At 36.2% G+C, this 19308-nt stretch overlaps 1 protein-coding gene and 1 pseudogene across 2 annotated transcripts in view; one reads left to right on the top strand and one right to left on the bottom strand.

The window, feature by feature from the left end:
* The window catches only part of LOC141497354 (stearoyl-CoA desaturase-like), a 66064-nt pseudogene extending 57453 nt beyond the window's left edge, over positions 1–8611 (bottom strand).
* PIP4P2 (phosphatidylinositol-4,5-bisphosphate 4-phosphatase 2) overlaps positions 8228–19308 on the top strand; it is an 88343-nt gene continuing 77262 nt past the window's right edge. Inside the window, exon 1 of one of the 2 annotated variants that reach the window (XM_074200003.1) lies at positions 8228–8484. In XM_074200003.1, the coding sequence (XP_074056104.1) occupies positions 8379–8484 (106 nt within the window). In that variant the 5' untranslated portion in view covers positions 8228–8378. The remainder of the gene's footprint in view (positions 8485–19308) is intronic. The other variant, XM_074200002.1, reaches the window with a different exon arrangement.

Below are 19308 nucleotides of genomic sequence, written 5' to 3'. Positions count from 1 at the left end.
CCAAGGGATCCTCCATGTACATATTAAAATTACTCAGGAGTCCTTGAAAGATGTCATATCAGAATTTTGTTTAATGATCTGATTTTTACAGTCATGCAAAACATAAAATGGAGAGGGATGTGCTTGCCATCATGGAGGGTATCCAATGCAGTTCAAATTGAAGAGAATCCTCTATAGATGAGGTTCCAAATACATATGTGTGCTTGAACCATTTTAATCAGCACAAGCAACTAATGAGTTGCCAACTCATTACCAATAAAGAACTGTTTAGAACCAGGATAAAGGATACAGGGAGATATATGACTGAAAAACAAGGTAAGTTCATATTATATAAAAAGTAAGGGATTTCTATTGGACAACCCAAGTGCTCCATTAGCCATATTATCAAAAATTCACATTTCTACAAAGTACGTCACCACTATAATCTCATTTAATCTAGGGAGGTTGATATTAACTATTCCTATTTTGTAGATGAAAAAAATGAAGGTCATAAAGGTTAAAAAATTTCCCTAGGATAATATAGCTATTAAATGTCTGAGGCAGGATTTGAACTCATGTCTTCATGACTTCAAATCTAGCATTCTACCCACTATGCTCCTAGATAAGAGAATCTGGAGTGATGGGACAAATATCTATTAGGGTTTTCTCTCACATTACCTTTAGGCTGGTTTTCCTTCCCAGTCTTGACTGAGGTGGTGGTAGGGGAAACTAAGGCTCATGCTTGGGAAACTTTCTAGTAGCCTCTGGTCATGTTGATGGGGGGATTCTAATTATCTAAATGCACAAAATGGTCCATCTTTATCTAGTCTAAGCCCTTTAAATGTGATAGAAGTCCCAAGCCTGAATATATCATCACACTGACTTACTGATCAATGGGGATACATTCACTCATGTGAAGTACTACTTGAGTATCCTTACTGAAAACCCTTTCTGTACTAGAAAACAATCTTCACAACTAGGAGTTCTGATAAAGGTCTCATTTCTAAGATATACAGAGAATTGCATCAAATTTATAAGGTTACAAGTCATTCCCCAATTGATAAATGGCCAAAGGATATGAATAGACAATTTTCAAATGCAGAAATTAAAGTTATATATAATCATATAAAAATGATCTAAATCATTATTGATTAGAGAAATGCAAATTAAAACAACTATGAAGTATCATCTTATACCTATCAGATTAGCTAAGATGAGAAAAAGTAAAAATGATCAATGTTGGAGAGGCTATGGAAGGACTGGGATATTGATGCATTACTGGTGGAATTGTGAACTGATCCAACAATTCTGGAGAGCAATATGAAACTATGCCCAAAGAGCAATAAAAATGCTCATACCCTCTGACCCAGCAATTCCAATTCTAGCCCTATATCCAGAAGAAATCATAAAAATGGGAACAGTCCCACATGTTCCAAAATATTCATAGCAGCTCTTTTTTGTAGTAGCAAAGAACTGAAAATTGAGGGGATGCCAACCAATTGGAGAAAGGCTAAACAAGTTATGGTACATGAATACTATAGAATATTATTATTCTATAAGAAACCATAAATAGTTGAACTCTAGAGAAGCATGGAATGAGTTACAGGATCTGATGATGAAGGAAGGGAGCAAAACCTAGAGAACAATGTATACTTTAGCAATAATACTGTGAGATGATCAACCTTGATGGAAATAGCTCCTCTCAGCAGTTCAGAGAGCTAGGACAACTGTATTAGACCAACTATGTTATCCCCATCCAGTGGTAGAAAAACAAAACAAAACAAAAAAAATCCTTCAGAATGTGATGAATACTTTATAAAAATTATGTCTTATGTATCTGTTTCCCTTAATCCTAATTCCTCATACTGAAAATGACTAATCTGTAAACATGTTTATCAAAAATATGTATGTTCCATGTTAATCTGTCTGTTCACTGCTGAGGGAAGAGGGTGGGAAGGGAGGGTAGAAGGAAATTTTGTAACTTAAAAAATATACATATACAGATGGATGGAAAAAAAAAGAAAAAAGAAAACCCTTTCTATGTTGTGGCTAAGTAAATTCCTCTTGTAAACTGCTGAATAACATAGAGGTACCTTAGCTCATCCCAACATTGAATTTAAATTAATAGAGTACCAGTCTGAATGATGTTTACTCCTCCCATCTGGGCAAAACATTTAACCTGTCAATATTTCTGTTACCTTATCTTGTAAAATATAAATGACAATACTAATATTATAAGGAAGCAAGATTCCAGCCTAGGTCTTGACAAATTTTGGTCCAGTATGGACACCACTGCTTTCCAAACTCCTCCCACTTCAAGATGTATGGAAGGACAGGAACAAGAACTATACAGAATAACCTATTCTTTAAGAAGAGTTCCTACTCAATTGACTAGATGACTTCTGACACCTCACGGATATGAGAATCTGTAATTCTCTAATATGAAATAATTTTTGGCTTCATCTCTCTCTTAATTATTTTTCTCCTATATCTTTGAAGGCACAAAGACTGGCCTTCTAGATAGGTTAAAGGCAAATAAAAGGTAAGTAATTTTACCTTCTCTTCAAGGTCTTTTCTCATTGTCCAATCTCTGCTCAGTCTTTTTTTTTTCTCTCTACATTAGTCATCCTCCTAGAAAAAGGTTCCTTTGTAATAGCTTCCACAGTCTCTTTCTTCCAGCTACTAGAAAAGTCTACTTTTCTTTCTCCCTCTCCTTTTCCTTTTATAACAGAGGCATAGGCTGCCACTGTTTCATTTGTTCCTAATTAATTCATTTCTCTCCCCCAACCCCCTCAGTAATGACTCAGCATGAATCAGCAGTTTACTCTCTTGGGGTGGCCAGATTTTTTTTTTTGAGCTGCAAACAACAGTCAAATTATTGAAATGACAGGCATTTTAGGCTGGTCAGACTCAGCCCCTTCCTCCAGGGGCAACAGATTTTCAGAAATGGCCAGAGTGACTTGGGAATTCATAAGTGACTAAAGAACACCAAGGGAATTGTACTAAATGGGGTTATGCATTTTTATTTGACTTCTTTCTTTTTGGACTTTTATTGAAACATTTGTTAAATGTATTTGAGTAGCTTATTTACTCTCAGGTATATAAGAATTGGTGGTGGTGGTGGGGTGGAGCATGGAATAAAAAAAGGATAAGCATTTAAGACTTGCAGTCCTAGCAGAAGTAAACTCCTGATTGGACCTCAGTGTGAAATGGGACTCAGGATATAGGAAGTACACATAATTCTCATTGTATCTTTTGTTTTGCTATTAGTAATTGTACTTAGATTAAGTTCTCCTAGTTGTGAACTCCCACTCTCCTGCTGGTGAATCTAGAAATAAGTTGTTAATAGTTATCAATAATAATTGAGTCACCATGTCAATTAAGAGCCACTTATGCTGAAAAAGTTTGCAGTGGGATAATAACAAATGTAGAAAAGCATAATCTTGTGGATTTGACTCTTTGAACAAGTATGTATTAAAAATCTAATGATAACGGAACAATTTGACTGCCATATAGAAGAGGGATGAGAATACAATGGAAAGTGCAACATGACTCTGGAATCAGAGTAACACTTCAGAAGCTAAATGTGTAACCTTAGACAAGTGACCAACATTCATTCCCTGAACTCAGTTTCTTCCTCCACAAAATGAGGGGTTGGACTAGAAGTCTTGTAGTTCTAGATCTATGATCTTTTGAAAGGATTTATTCTTAGTACCTTAGGGCATAACCTGAAATTATAATTTCCAAGACAGATTTCAGCTTGGGTTCCTAATAGTAAGAGTTGTCCAAAAAGCAGAATAATCTTCCTTGAAGGCTAGTAAGTTCCTTTTCTTTGGTGGTCTTCAATCACAGACCATTTGAATATTTGTTGATGACATTAGAGATTGAATTCATTTTCACCTGTGGGCTGGACTAGATGAGGTCCAGGACCCTTTCCAACCAGGGCATACTGCTAAATGTTTAACAATCAGCTCTCCAAAAACAAGCATACAGGACATATTTAAAAATTTAATATGAATTGTTAATCTTCATTTTATTAAGTTCAACAGAACAGTGAAACAAGTCTTGATTTTAAGCTTTTGTGGCTTTCCAAGGTGTAAATATTCATGTTGAAAATTTCATAATTGACTCTCTTGAGCCCACAAGAGATGTTTCCAGCATTCCCGCCCTGTGCATGTGTGCACGTGTGCACACACACACACACACACACACAAACACTTTTAACTCTGAAATTTTGTGAAATTACAAGGAAGTTGGTTTTGATTCACTAGGAAAATTTTGATGTCATCAAATGATGATGTTATCAAATAGAATGGGGAAGGAAATAACCATTTATATGGCATCTATTGTTCTAAGTCATTTACAAATATCTCATTTGAACCTCACATCAAACTCTTTGAAGTAGAGGTTATTATCCTTATTTTAAAGATGAAGAAAACTGAGGACAACAGAGGTTAAGTGACTTAAGTCACATAGCTTTTAAGTTTCTGAGGTTGGAGGAGTGTTTGTGACTCCAGGACAAGCACTCTGTCTCAGAATGGATTGCCTTTTGAGTTTTTACATAACTAGAAACATTTAAGCAAAGAATGAGTAACCACTTTTCAGCAATATTTCCTACATTTTGTGGAAACTTGGATCAGTTGATTTCTATGATTCTTTCCATACCCCAAACTCTAGGAATATAATTATATATAAAATATAAACAGTTTTCTTCATGAAAACAACAAAAAAAATTATTAAGATTATTTACTTCTTACCTCTTACCTTAACTCCAAGCTGAGTATTGTTTGCCCACCAGCTCTGTCTTCCAATGAACAGGAAAGAAATGATATAGGTAAGAGACAGTGTCAATTGAAGGCTTCGGTAATGTATAGCTATAAAAAAATTACATTCAGTAAATTTCAAATTTCAGGATTATTCTAGAAAACTATTTTCAAAAGAGAGCTAATAATTCATTTTTAACTTAGTATGTTATTAGCATGTAGACATTTAAAGAGTTCTACCATATCTCTAGTTTTGAATCACACAAAAACATTGTTAGGTCCAACTCTTCCTGCTGCATGGATACCATACAGCTTTTTTCTTAATAACAAATATATCATTTGACTATAAAATAGCTTTCTTTAGAAGAAACATCAACTTATTTTAGAGACATAGATGGCAAAATATTAGAACAATAAAAATACTTTATGTCATTAACTATTGCTATTTAAAATTTACTAAGAACCTAAACCAGAAAGACACAAGATTTTTAACAGCAAAACATTTTTTTTCTGATGAAATTACAGGAATCCATTTCAAATATAATTCCAATTCTCACTGCATCTTTTGAAGTAAGACTGGAACACATCATGCAGAGTTTGTGATTATCATCATCAAATATGAATGATTCATAGTACAGGGATAAAAAATAGGAATCCTCCTGCCTGATACATGGGCCTGGGGCTTAGCTCCATGCAATGAAGAAACCATGTACTTGGGATGTAGGTAAAACCAGAACATGGGTCAGTGAGAAGAAAATTCAAGACCTTCCACAAATATCTAGTGAGTACCCATTGAATGTTAGCTCAACAAGGCCGTTTAGCAAGACTTGGTAGCAGTGTACAGGACAACCTATAATAGACATATCTTTAGACTTGGCTAAAAGAATAATGAATTTTCAATACCAGCTGATCCAAGGCAAAGAAAGGTTCTGGTTGAAGCTGGAAGGTATACTTCTCATCAGTGAAATCACAAATTAACATATTAAATAGATTTGTGATGGTGACCTAAATAGAGTACCGGAGTCTATTATAGTTATGGTCCTTCCAGAAAAGGGACTTAGCTCATAAATTTCTATGAACAGTGGCAAGGACAATTATTTCATGGTGGGTAAAGCTGAGATCAAAGAAAGATCATTGACTGAGAACTTAGCTGAATTCCCTTACCTGTCTGTATAGCTCCTATTTTTGTTTTCTGATCTTGAATGTCTGATAATGATATAAAGCAATTTCTGAAAAACAAATACAAAAATTGTTATTCCTGTTAAAATGTATGATGAAACAGAAGTTCCAGTAGTGGAAATTAGATGAAATTATGGATCCTAGAAGTAATTACTGAGTAAAGTGAATATAAATTATGCATTAACTAAGCATGACTAATCAATGTGGCAGTAATTGAGTGCTGAAACCTAGACTTTTCACTTCTAGCCTATGCTCTCCCTACCCAGTTGGTTTTCCGTACTTCTTTCTAATGTGAGAATGTATATGGGAGACTGTTATGCATTGGGTATAATGTGTCCCAATTTTACAGAACTACAAACAGCTGTTTCATCAGCGCAACTAGTAATATTATTCTTTTGATTTTCCCTTAGGACTTACAGCTGCTGTTAGGTAGATTTTCAGGCAGAAAGGGTAATAATTGATGCCATCTGTCCTTAGACAAAATGAAGATTTTTTTTTGAAGAAATGTTCAAAATAGTTTCAAATGACAAAAGACTGAATTTCCCTATGTCCTTTTAAATTTATAACTGGGTTGATTGGCTGCTTCTTTCCTCTTGCCTTTATGTGACTTTCTATCTCAGTCCCAGGGAAGAAGTATTTTGACTAAATCCAATTCCATATCACTTTTTTTTTTAGATTTTTGCAAGGCAATGGGGTTAAGTGGCTTGCCCAAGGCCACACAGCTAGGTAATGATTAAGTGTCTGAGGTCGGATTTGAACTCAGGTACTCCTGATTCCAGGGCTGGTGCTCTATCCACTGCGCCACCTAGCTGCCCCTCCATATCACTTTTTTTTTTAGATTTTTGCAAGGCAATGGGGTTAAGTGGCTTGCCCAAGGCCACATGGCTAGGTGATTATTAAGTGTCTGAGACCATATTTGAACCCAGGTACTCCTGACTCCAGGGCCGGTGCTTTATCCACTGTGCCACCTAGCCACCCTGATATCACTTTTTAATAGGACTTGTAAAATTCGTATTTCTACAAATCTCTCATCCCTACAATTTCTATTTAAATTCTACAATTGTTCATTAGGTACCTACTAAAAGTTTGGCACTATGCAGGTTCCTGAGGCTACAAAGACAAACATAAAATAAATCAGCCTTTGCTCTCAAGGGACTTACGTTCTATTTTTGTACTAAGTCAAATCATCTAGAAAATAAAATCAAACCTAGAAACCAAGACTCTTCCATTTCCAAGTCTTTATTTCAAAGTATTTAGTCAGTTAAAAAAACTGTTTATGAAGTGCCTACTATGTTTCAGGAAATTATACAAAGAATCCAATTGGATAAACAAAGTATCTAGCTGGATACTTTGTATCCCTAGTCCCAGATGAAAGTGCCTGCTCTGGAGGAGCTCCCAAAAATCCAGTAGAGAGAGATAACATTCAAACAACTATGTGCTACTATGTTATACAGTGCATGGGATAAATTGGAAATAATCCCACTGAGGAAGGCCCTGGCTTTAATAGGGATCCAGGTAGGAGTAAGATGGTGTATTAGATGAGATTTTACTCTGAGCCTTGAGGGAAGTCAAGAAGTCAGGAGGCAAAAGGTGCTGAGCATGCATTCATCAGTCCCACGAAAATTATGTGAATTTGAGGATCTTGTGTGACTTTAAAATGTCATTACAGTGTATGTACCAGTGACATTACATAGATTCAGAATAAAGGAAATAACCTGCATCTGTGGAAGGAAAGCTCTGGTTGTCATTTACCACACAGATTCTTGACAAAATACTACCGTAAAGGTGCTAATAGATGTAGGCAAAGAACCCAGAAAGAAAAACCGTTCCTACATAAATATATATATGAGAACAAACACATTTTAAAAAACCAACAGCCCTCAATCTTCCCATTAATCAAAGTTTCACAATATTTTTAAAGAATCAATCGAGAAATTAAAGAACATAGATCTAGAATTCAACTTTTCCCATACAATTGTCCTTGGCTTGATAGCCAAAAATACCTTGCTCTCTCCAGGAAGAGAATGCTAACTCTGTTGTTGGCTTACCGTAGTTCTCCAGTTATCTAGAGTCACCGCGAAAGACTCCCCCCCCCCCACCCCCGCCACCTCTTTTCCAGTTCTTCTATTTCCTCCTCCTCCATTCAGTAAACTTAAGATGCATTGAGGGCAGTCTGAGCCATCCTGCTCTCCCCGCCCATTTCCCGCTCCATCCCTAATTGTTTTTTACCCAGGCGCCCACTCCTGCTTCCCCAGCTTCTCTCCAAGTCCCCCTCCCCCTCGGATTCTAAAAGCCTTTCCCCTCCCCCTCCTTGGTTCCTCACTCTCCCCTCCCCCCTCGCCTTGTGACACAGCCTGGGCTCTCCCCTTCTCAGCAGCAGTAGCCGGTACAGCCGCAGCTTCGGCAGCAGCCGCTGGCCCTTCAGCCTCTCTTCCCAGCTGAGCTCCTGCAGCAGTCATGGCTGCTGATGGAGTGGATGAACGCTCTCCTTTGCTGTCAGCATCCCATTCGGGAAATGTCACTCCGACCGCCCCGCCGTATTTGCAGGAAAACAGCCCCCGAGGTAAGGAAAGCGAAGCTGCTTTCTGCTTGGCAAGGAAAGGACTGGAACACTGGAAGCCGGCGAGCTGGGACTCTGAGAGCCGAGCCTTTCGCTTGGGCTTGGTTGGGGAGGTTAAAAAAGGGGGAGGAGGAGGAGGAAGAGGAAGAAGAAGAGGTGAAGGAGAAAAAGCAGGCGAGGTGGGGAGAACGAGGATGTTTATTGTGTCTTTCAAAGCCGGAGAGTCTTGCAATTACATTGCATTGCAGGGCTTTTCTTTTGTGCATGCTGTTCTAGTACTTTGCACAGGGAAGGGGGAAAAAGGACCTGAAATGTGTTTCCTGAGTGGGACTTTGCCGTTTTGCATGAGCCCTAAGTCTCCTAAAGCTGGTGTGCAAATCTTCCACAATCATTCACAAGTCCCTTGGTGGTGCTGTGAAACAGGGACTGCTGATCACCTTGATATCTGCCCTTGAAAGGACTAAGCTTGGAAAAATATGTAGCGTGTCTTGATTTTTATTCGAATCATCACCTCCCCATTGCCTCCTACGACCCACCCAAGCTCGCCTACTACTGCTAGGGTGAATCAGGGATTTCCTTTGGCAAAAGGGTTTGGTTCATACAACCGAAGATGTTTGGGTTAGTGTGTAGCTACAATTTCAGTTTTCAAAGAGTAAAGATGCATGTTTTTTTGTGGTCAGAAGTGGTCATTTGGGGTGTGTGGGAACACAGTAACAGTTTGATGCACACTTGGATGATAGGAAATTAACTTCTCAAAAGTGACCTCTTATCATACTTCAGAAGCTTCAGTTTATACTGTCAACATTCCCAGACTATTTCCTAATCAAATAATCACATATTATCATGAAAAATGATAAATAATTTTATGTATTATTCTTAGGAGGGAGAAAATAGTGTTCGAATTAAAATTCTCTAGTTGTCATTTCTACTATAGAGTTTGTGGGGAGGGGTAGGTTATTTTCACTACGGTGAAGTGAAAGAAGACTATTTTACCTTAAGAAAGATTGAAGTGAGAAAGACTTGGTCAGCTGGCAACTGCTGCTGTAGCTCAAGAGACTGTATCCCGTTTGGCCTGGATGCAGTTTTAGGAGAAATATGAAAAGTCTTAGGAGGAAACAGGGCCCTTCTTTTGAAAAGAAGATCAGGTCATGTTTCTGCTAGCACTTAACTTTTCTTCTTAGTTCTAGTGTGAAACAGGAGCAGCTGTAGAGCAGGTTGAACTCGTCTGGTTAAAAGGCTTATTTAACACATTATAGCTTGAAAGGTGACAATCTAGACCTCAAATCTTACAAAAAAACAGGATGGAGGGGAAAAGTTCAGCTTTGAATAACTCAAGAGTGGCAGATTCTCACATGCTGTAAGAAGCACGACAAATGATACAAGATGGATAGACATAAAAGAAAATGATTAATTTATTTCTGTTGATGGGGGGAAATACTTGCATCTGGGTGATGAAATTTTCCTTCTTGGGCAAGTTCATTAAGATTTTTATTCTTCATTGGGTTGACTGAGATAGGTTGACAATTGTCAATATAAGGCTCATGCCGTATAATACTTTAAAGTCTGTAAATGTCTTACAGACTTGATCTGCATCACAAACCCTTAGATCAGGGGTTTCCAGCTTTTTTAGCTCTTCTGGAACAAGACCCACAAAAACCCTTCAGGGACTGCATACAGAATACTCATTCATGAATACAATGCAATCCACACCATCCGGGAGCACCACTGCACTAATGCTTCTAGGCCCTACTGTGGTCTGCTCTAGACATACACAGGTACATATTTGCTCTGGATTTTATAGATAACCCCCATTTTGTTTTATTTTTTTATAGACTAAGAAAATGAGGTTCAGACACCCTGCCACACTTATGGTAGTGTCAGAAGTGAGATTCAAACCTGTATCTTCTGCCTTCAAATCCAAAATTTATTCCCAAAACACTATAGCAGAAACTTCAGTTTGGCAACTTACTTTTAGAAAACTTGGAGTCCTTAGACTTGAGAAATAGAGATTTCCCCCTCCCTTCCTACCCTCCATTAACACTAAGTGATTGAAACAAGATAAACCACCAAATATGTTAATTTTATGTGGTTCAATGCTAGGAATCAGATATGATAAATGACAAATAAAGATGTATATCATTTGCAAGTTTTTAAACACAGTTTAGAAGTGTTTTTAGTGACTAAAACAATATTTTCATTCTGCCAACATGAAACAATTCTGATCCTATAGTTCTAATCCAAAACAAAGACATCAAGACCTTTCTAAATCTTACATATAGTTTGACTTAACTCTGCAAGGCAGGTCTCATCCTTATTGTTTTGAATTATTATAGCAATAAAAATAATTTAACCTTTGGTTTTTAATGCTGGTTCCATTTACTTTCATTTTTAATAAAAATAATGTTGGGTGAGGAGAAAGAGCTAAAACTAGATACCTCACTATGTACACTGAAGGATGATAACTGAATTTGAAGAGACTCAGCATTTTAGGTCAAAAGTCATTGGAGTGCTTATTTCAAGATAGGTTATTAATAATGTAGAGATCATGAATCAGTGTGAGTAGGTTTAAACCCAAAGAGAATCATATTCAATCTGAGTGACATCTAATTCAGAATTTAAGTGAAAAGTCTGGAGAACTCTTTACCAAGTCTGTACTGGTCATCTGTCCAGATCCTACAATGTTCCCCTATAGGGGTCTAGTGGCTTCAGTATTCCTTTGGGCCTTGCTTAGTCTTGTGTGAGGGAGTAATGGTAATCAAAAGGGAAATCAGTGTCAAGATAATTTGTAATGGGAGTTGAGCTCCATGATCTGGATTTATTAAATCCAGATCATGGAGCTCAACTCCCTCACACAAGACTAAGCAAGGCCCAAAGGAATGTTGAAGCCACTAGACCCCTATAGGGGAATATTGTAGGATCTGGACCAAATTTTATAGCTCAATTTATCAGGAATCTTAAAACCAAAGACATAAAATTTAGAGGAAAGATAATGGTTTGAGTTGTCAAAACTATTTCCCAAGGAACTAAGAGTATAATATTGGATATTATCCCAATAAAACTTTTATATCTCCTGATTTGGAGAAAAAAAACAAATAGTCTTGGATTTTTCATTGTTGTTTTTTGTTTTAGGTTTTTTTGCAAGGCAATGGGGTTAAGTGGCTTGCCCAAGGCCACACAGCTAGGTAATTATTAAGTGTCTGAGACCGGATTTGAACTCAGGTACTCCTGATTCCAGGGCTGGTGCTCTATCCTCTGCGCCACCTAGCTGCCCCATCTTGGATTTTTCCATAACATTTTTTGTCCTAAATTTATGCACTGCTTATAGATATCAGAAATATTAAGATCTGATGTGCAGGAAGGGATCTCTCTCCTACTAGTCTTCTTCTTGGGAGGAGGGTGCTGCTGCCTTGTCCTGCCAGAATAGTTTCCTAGACTACTTTTTTGCTCCTATTGAGATTGTCAAACTATCTAATCCCACTGATTTTATTAAGGTGAATTTCTTTTTTCCTGTAGAAGACACATACCTGTGGATAGGAAACATGAGTTTCGTTCCTGACTTTTAAGGGGCAGCATAGTATTGTGGATAGAGTGATGGACTTGCATATGGATAGATCTACAAGTTTTAATCTTGCCTTAGATATTTACTAGTTATCTGACACTTAATCACTGTTTACCTCAGTTTTGTGAACAGTAAAATGGAAATATAGCATCTACTTCCCCAAATTGTTGTGAGAATCAAATGAGATAATATTTGTAAATCACTTAGCTTAGTGTCTGCATACAGTAGGCACTAAAATCTTCCTTCCCTCCCTCCCTCCCTCCTTCCTTCCTTCCTTCCTATGGAATTCATGTGAAGGATGGTTAGGGGCTATTGAAGACTATTCTTAATTTCATAATATCATTCAAGACAAATGGCATATTGGAAAGAGAGTCTCAGAGCCAAGAAGGTTTATCTACTTACTGTGTCCCAGGATGAGTCATTTAAACTCTCTTCAAAGTAAGCAATTCACTAAGATAATGTAAAATACAGATGATCTATAATGGTATAGGGAGTTTTCAGCAAGTTAAAGGACTTTACCTCCCTACACCAGTGAAAATACCCCCAATAAATTATAAATTATTATATATATATATGTTTAATTATCTATCCTTCTATATATGTCTATATCACCCCCCCTCCCAAGTTAAATATAAATATACTTGCTGCCAAATGATGTTAAGAATTCGGAAGTGCTTTTATGAAAATGCTTATATTTATAAAAGTGTTTTCTGAATTTCCATTTTACTCTGTGCTTATTGTCCAAACTTTATCCCACATATATACAGTTGAATTGATGAGTCAACTCATTGAGTTAATCTCATCAGTATAATTATCTTCCATTGGCACCACAGGTGGACCATGAGATGGTTGGAGGATTGCAAAGGAGAAAGTCATTCCATGCTCTTCTTTTTAATGCAGACTTTTCTTTTTAATACCCTTATCTTCTAGTGGTGCTTTGTGTCTAGGAATCATAGAAAACTACAATGACCAAAAGAATAATAAAGTTGTAGATGACTCAATAATGAGACAAATCATATATGCAAATAGACTATAATCTATTAAGAACGCTGATTTATATTTAGGAAACACCATAAAAGTTATTATCCAAGAAAAAAAGATGAATCTATGATGTTGCTGAAGTGAGGGGTATGATAGCAAGACTGAACAGAGATATCTTTGTTCTCTGTAGAACATTCCAAAGGCCTGAAGGAAGATCTTCAGAGTTTGTGTTACGTAGATCCTTCCTGAAGGTTTTAATGGCAGAATATCAGCATCACACTGGATGAAAAATTATATGTGAAATGTGATCTCTGTCATTGGAGGAAGGACTTATGTTGATGAAGGTATTGATTCATTGAAATACTGAAGTATTTTACTCTCCTATTTAGCTTGATTTAATTTCTCTTTCCATTGTTACCCTCTAGTAGACTAGAAATTAACTATGTTTAACCTTCTGATTGGTTTTCCTGCCTCATGTTTCTCCCTACTTCACTCACTTATCAGATTGACCTTTCTAAATATAAATCTGATCATGTTACCTTCTCACTCTTATTTAATAAAGTTCATTGATTCTCTATTATTTCCGAGATTAAATATAAAAACCTTTGTTTGACTTTTAAAAACCTTCATAACCAGACCCCTTCATATCTTTACAATCTTCTTATATTTCATTCCCCTCCATGTTCTGTGCTATTCACTGACACTGACTTCTTTACATTTCCCACATAACATTTGACACCACATTTTCACTGGATGTTTCTATATCTAGAATATACTCCCCCCTTATTCAAGTCTCCCAGTGTCCTTGACATCCTTCAAACCTCAGTTTTTGCAGGAAACCTTTCCCAATCCCTTTTAATGTTAGTTCTTTCCTTTAAATTTATCTCCAATTTAGCCTGTCGGTATCTTGTTTGTACATAATTGCTTGCATAAGGTTTCCCCGTTGCATTGTGAGTTCCTTGAGAGCCAGAGACTGCTTTTTACCTTTCTTTGTATTCCCATTCTTAGCACCTACTGGACATAAAGTGAGGATTTAATAATTGCTTGTTTACTGTTGGTTTGCAGATGTTTTTTGCTTCTTAGGAGCTAGAAGCTTGTGTGACATTGCTATGAAAAATATGTTCACATGCAGGCTGACCAGTGGGTGCCCAAAACTTTTTTTTTGTTTTTATTTTTTGTAAGACAGTGGGATTAAGTGACTTGTCCAAGGTCACATAGCTAAGTATCAAGCATCTGAGGTCGAATCTGAACTGAGGTCCTCATGACCCCAGGGCCTGTGCTCTAATCTACTGTACCACCTAGTTAGCCCTAAAACTTTCTTTACTAGTGCAATAACAAAAATCACTTTACTATGTTTTTTTTAAACCAAGAATTAAAGCTACTGGTTGGGAATATTCATGCTATATGGCATACTTGTCTCCTCTAGTAGGAGGAAAGCACTTTGCAGCATGGAGAGTTTCATTTTTTATAACTGTAACTCCAATACAGCATGTGCCTGATACATAGAAGATGCTTAAATACTTGTGGACTGATAAAGCATACATTTAATGAGTGTCAACTATTCCTGTAATCATGTTGTAGTAGATGGGAAAAAAATATGAAACAGGTTTTGATTTCATGGTTTATAATCTAATAGTGAAGATCAAATACACAAATAATCATAATCAAGCTATAATCTGAAAACACAATCTTGAAGTACAAATAATGGAGGGCCATGCCTTAAAGACTAAGTGTTAGGCTAAAGGAAAACAACTGTCAAAGACTTAAAAGAACTATGATAAATGCAATGGCCAATCTTTAGCAAAAGGTGATTGTCTATAGGTGCAGAATAAGGCATACGTAGCAAATGCATTAATTTGTTCTGCTTGATTATACTTAATTATTATGGGGGAAAAGCTTTAATATTTTGAAGAAGAGTAGTGAGAAGAGAACAAAAGAGAAGAACAGAGGGTTCAGACAAGGAAAAATTATTTCTAGTTGCCCCTTAAATTTATGAAAGAAAGATGATTTGGCGGGCTTTAGAGTCAGAGAACACAGATTCTAAATCTGGCTGTACTACTTGTGTAACCTTGATGCAGTGTGAAATTAATGGTTTTAGTTTGGTTTCACACGCTCCAAAAGGGAAAAAACATGAAGTCATTTATTATTATTATTATTATTATAAGAAAGGTAAAGTCAAAGGTAGATTGCAACAATAATAACTAATGATTCCTAATAGGATTATAAGTATAACAAATGCATTTAAGATAATGAAAGAGATAGGAAACATTAAATAAAATCAAAGAGATAGAAAGTTTTATCAAAGATAATCAAGTTATCAATCAGATAGTCAAATCAGGTGACCAGGGAAGCTCCAACTCAGTGAAAGCCAAACCTCAGGCTGGGGAACCCTGGATTTTCAACAGCCAGTCTTTCACAAGTCCTGATCAGAATGGTCCCAGGTAGAGTATCCTCTCCTTGGGTGAGATTCCAAGGGGGTCCGAGACATGTAATTATAGGATTCTAAACAAAGAAGGCATGGTGCCAAGTATCTATGTGACTCTGGACTCAGAATATCTATCCTGAAACTGGCCAAGTTTCAGGAGGGGTGTTTCTTCTTCAGATAACTGGGGAGGGGGTGTGTGTTTATAAACTGGCCAAGTTCTCAGTAAATGCTCTGCCCTTTTCAGGGACTGGCTAGGTTCCCAGTCATATGAATGTTTTACTACAAAGTCACCATTTGACTTGTTTTACTATTTTTGTTCAGATTATACTAGGGACATGGGAAAGGTTCATTGATTAATCATTCACATACAGTTAATTATTGAACTTTTCCCTGGGTTTCAGTTTTTTTGCTTTTAATCTGTTAAACAAAGGGATTGTCCTAGATGATCTCTCTCTGAGGTCTCTTTTAGCTCTAAATCTATCATTTAGAGTAGATTTTGATTAGGTAGAGGCTTTGTGAAGGAGGTGACTTTTGAGTTGCTCTTTGAAAAATGAGTAAAAGATTGGACAGACAAAAAAGTAGCAAAAAGGAAAGTATGAACGATGAAATAGAATAAGGAAACCAAAAAGTACTTCCAGGAAAATACAAGTAACCTAGTTATTTAGAATATAGGATATATAAAGTAGTATAGTGCTAGATAAAATTGGAAATGTGTGGTGAGGACGAAACATGGAAGATGTTGAATGCCTTGTGAAAGAATTTGAAATTCAGACACCAAAAGATTGACATAATAAAAACAATTGGGAAAATTAATCTGGATAAAACATTGGAGATGGAGAGATGATAGGCAAGGGAGACCCCTTAGTAGCCATAGTCCAAGTGAGATCAATTAATTTAAGCAATGAGTTTGAAACAGCTATCATCAGGAAGAAGAAAAGCCATATGATTGAGATGTGGTGTAAGTTTAAAGTGAAAAACTTATATAAAGAGTTGTCTAAAGGACCATTAACCAAAGCTATTATCTGTTATGTCTCTTCTTTGAGAAGGATGTGGAGAAAGGGAGTGAATATTTTTGTTTGTACATTAAGGCAATAAAAAAGTAAAAGGTAAAAATGTATCAGTGATGATTCAAATTAATACACATTGGCTACTGCTGGATTAAGGATTTGATACTAAGTAAAAACAGTTTTTCAAAAAAAAATCCTCAGAATTTAGGGGGTCCTATAATTCTAGATGAGTAATCTTAACATTTTCCAGAAAGAATCTAATTCAAACCAAGTCTTTCCTCATTTAATAACTCCTATCTGCATAGTAAGTGCTGAAGATACAAAAACAAAATAAGAATCAAGGAGCTTACACTCTACAAACACCATTTTGATAGGCATACAGCAGACAGAACAAAAACATTCCCTATCTTCTATAAATATTTTTTTTTGGATAAGCTGATATTTTCTAAGAAGAGGATCTGGTAGATTAGGATCAGGAGGAGCAGATCATAGAATCTACATATTTTGTTGATTTTTTACTTAACATTACAATAATAAAGTATAAGAAGTATTTGATAATTGTCTAATATGTTCCAGGCACTGTGGTAAATATTGGAAATACAAAGACAGGTAATATTAGCCCCTGCCTTCCAGGGGTTCATAATCTAATGAAGAAGACAACAGGTAAACAACTATGAACAAACAAGACATATAGGATAAATTGCAGGTAGCATCAAATGAGAGAATAATTGGAAAATGTTTGGCACATTATCATCATCATTAGAGGGAAGGCTATAATTTCATGAGGAATTGAAAAGACTTCTTGGAAAAAAGGTGGGATTTTAGCTGACACTTAAAGAAAGTCAGGAAAGCTAGGAAGCAGAGGTGAGGAGAAATGGAAGCCCAGACATGTGGAATAGTCAGTGAGAATTCTTGGCAGACATGAGTGTCTTATATGAAAAAAAGACTACATGGAAAAGAGGAAGGTATAAGAAGATTAGAAAGGTAGGAAGAGATCAGGTTATTAAGGGCTTTAGAAGCCAAATCGAGAATTTTATATTTGATGTAAACTTTATATTTGGCAATAGGTAGCCAATGAACTTTAATGAATAGGGAAATGATATGGTCAGATCTGAGCTTTAAGCAACTTTTTGTGGAAGCTATATTGAATATGAATTAGAGTGGGGGAAAATGGAGGTAGGGAGACTATATTACACAAGACTATATTGCAATAGTACAAGCATGAGATGATGATAGCATACGCCATGGTGATGAAAGTATTGGAGGAGAGAATGGGGTATTTATAATTGGGGTATTAATTTATTTATTGTTATAAAGATGAAATTGACAGGACTTAGCGACAGATTGGACTTGGAGGAATGAAAGAATGAGAAATTGAAAATGCTACCTAGGTTGTAAACCTTTGTGTGGGAAGAATGGTTGTACTGTTAGAAATTACTAATAGTTGGGGGTGGCTAGGTGGCGCAGTGGGTAGAGCACCAGACCTGGAGTCAGGAGTACCTGAGCATCATCAGCATATGAATATTTGAATTCATCAGAGCTGTTGAAATCTTTAAGCAAAATAGAATAAAGGGAGAAAAGAAAATCCAAGACAGAGCTTTGTGGGACACCCACAGTTAGCAGATATGTTTTGTTGAAGAGCCAACCAAGGACACTGAGAAGGAGTGGTCAGATGGGAAGATAACCAAGACAGAGTAAGAAGAGAATATCAAGAAGAGGGTGATCAATATTGTCTATTGAGGCTACAGCAAAGTAAAAAAGAGGATTGAGAAAAATCCATTAGATTTGGCAATTTAAAAATCATTATTAACTTTTGAGAGAGAAGTTATCATATCAGATGATTTGGATTGAGGTCTTAAAAATCATACAGTCCAGACCCCTCTTTTTAAAAATTTAATATTTTATTTTTCCCAATTACAAGTAAAAATAATTTTATTTTTTTGAATTCTACAATGTTCCACCCAACCTTGCTTCCCTCCTTCCACTCCCTACAAAGGCAGTCTGATAGTCTTTACATTGTTTCCATGTTATACATTGATCAAAATTGATTGTGTTGAGAGAAAAATCATATCCTTAAGGAAAAAATAATATATAAGATTTAGCAAAATTATGTATAACTTTTTTTTTTTTAAAAATTGAAGGTCATAGTCTTTGGTTTTGTTTAAACTCCACAATTCTTGCTTTGGATACAGATGGTTTTCTCCCTCACAGATACCCTAAAATTGTCCCTGATTATTGCACTGATGAAATGAGTTATTCTTTTAAAGTTGATCATCAACCCCATGTTGCGGTTATGGTATGCAATGTTCTTCTGGTTCTGCTGATCTCAGACCCCTCATTTTTATAGATGAGGGAACTGAGTCTTTTTTCTCTACTTTCTCAAGTAGAGATTAGATTTCTCTTTCCATTAACCATATGGCTTCTTCTATAATATATTCCAACAGACATTGGTCTATCCTCCCATGCATAACAAAGACTAAATATTTCATTTCTCAACTCCCATCTAAAAATACAAACTACAAATGTTATTGGATAAATATGTATCAGGCAAGGGCATAAGCTTGAGGATTATGAATTTCATTAAAGAGGTAGACAGCCTGGAAGCTTTAGCAATCTTCATGATCTGCAGTCTCATCTCCCATGTCTCCACAATTTAAAGTCACAAACTGCTTTCACATTGTTAATTATATATCCCAGTAATTTTTTTCTCTTTTTAAAGGCAATTTTTTTAACAATGGGAGAAATTTGTTTGTAGGTTTAGAAGAAGTTAATATATAAAGAGAAATTACTATCAGAGAATGATCAAGTGGGTAAGCTCTAATAGGTTTTTTAAAAAAATTAATTCAAGCTTACTG

Source organism: Macrotis lagotis, chromosome X, assembly GCF_037893015.1.
Source record: "Macrotis lagotis isolate mMagLag1 chromosome X, bilby.v1.9.chrom.fasta, whole genome shotgun sequence".
NCBI classification, from domain to species: domain Eukaryota; kingdom Metazoa; phylum Chordata; class Mammalia; order Peramelemorphia; family Peramelidae; genus Macrotis; species Macrotis lagotis.
The sequence above is the reverse complement of the archived record's forward strand: the minus strand, read 5'-3'. Positions and strand labels throughout refer to the sequence as shown.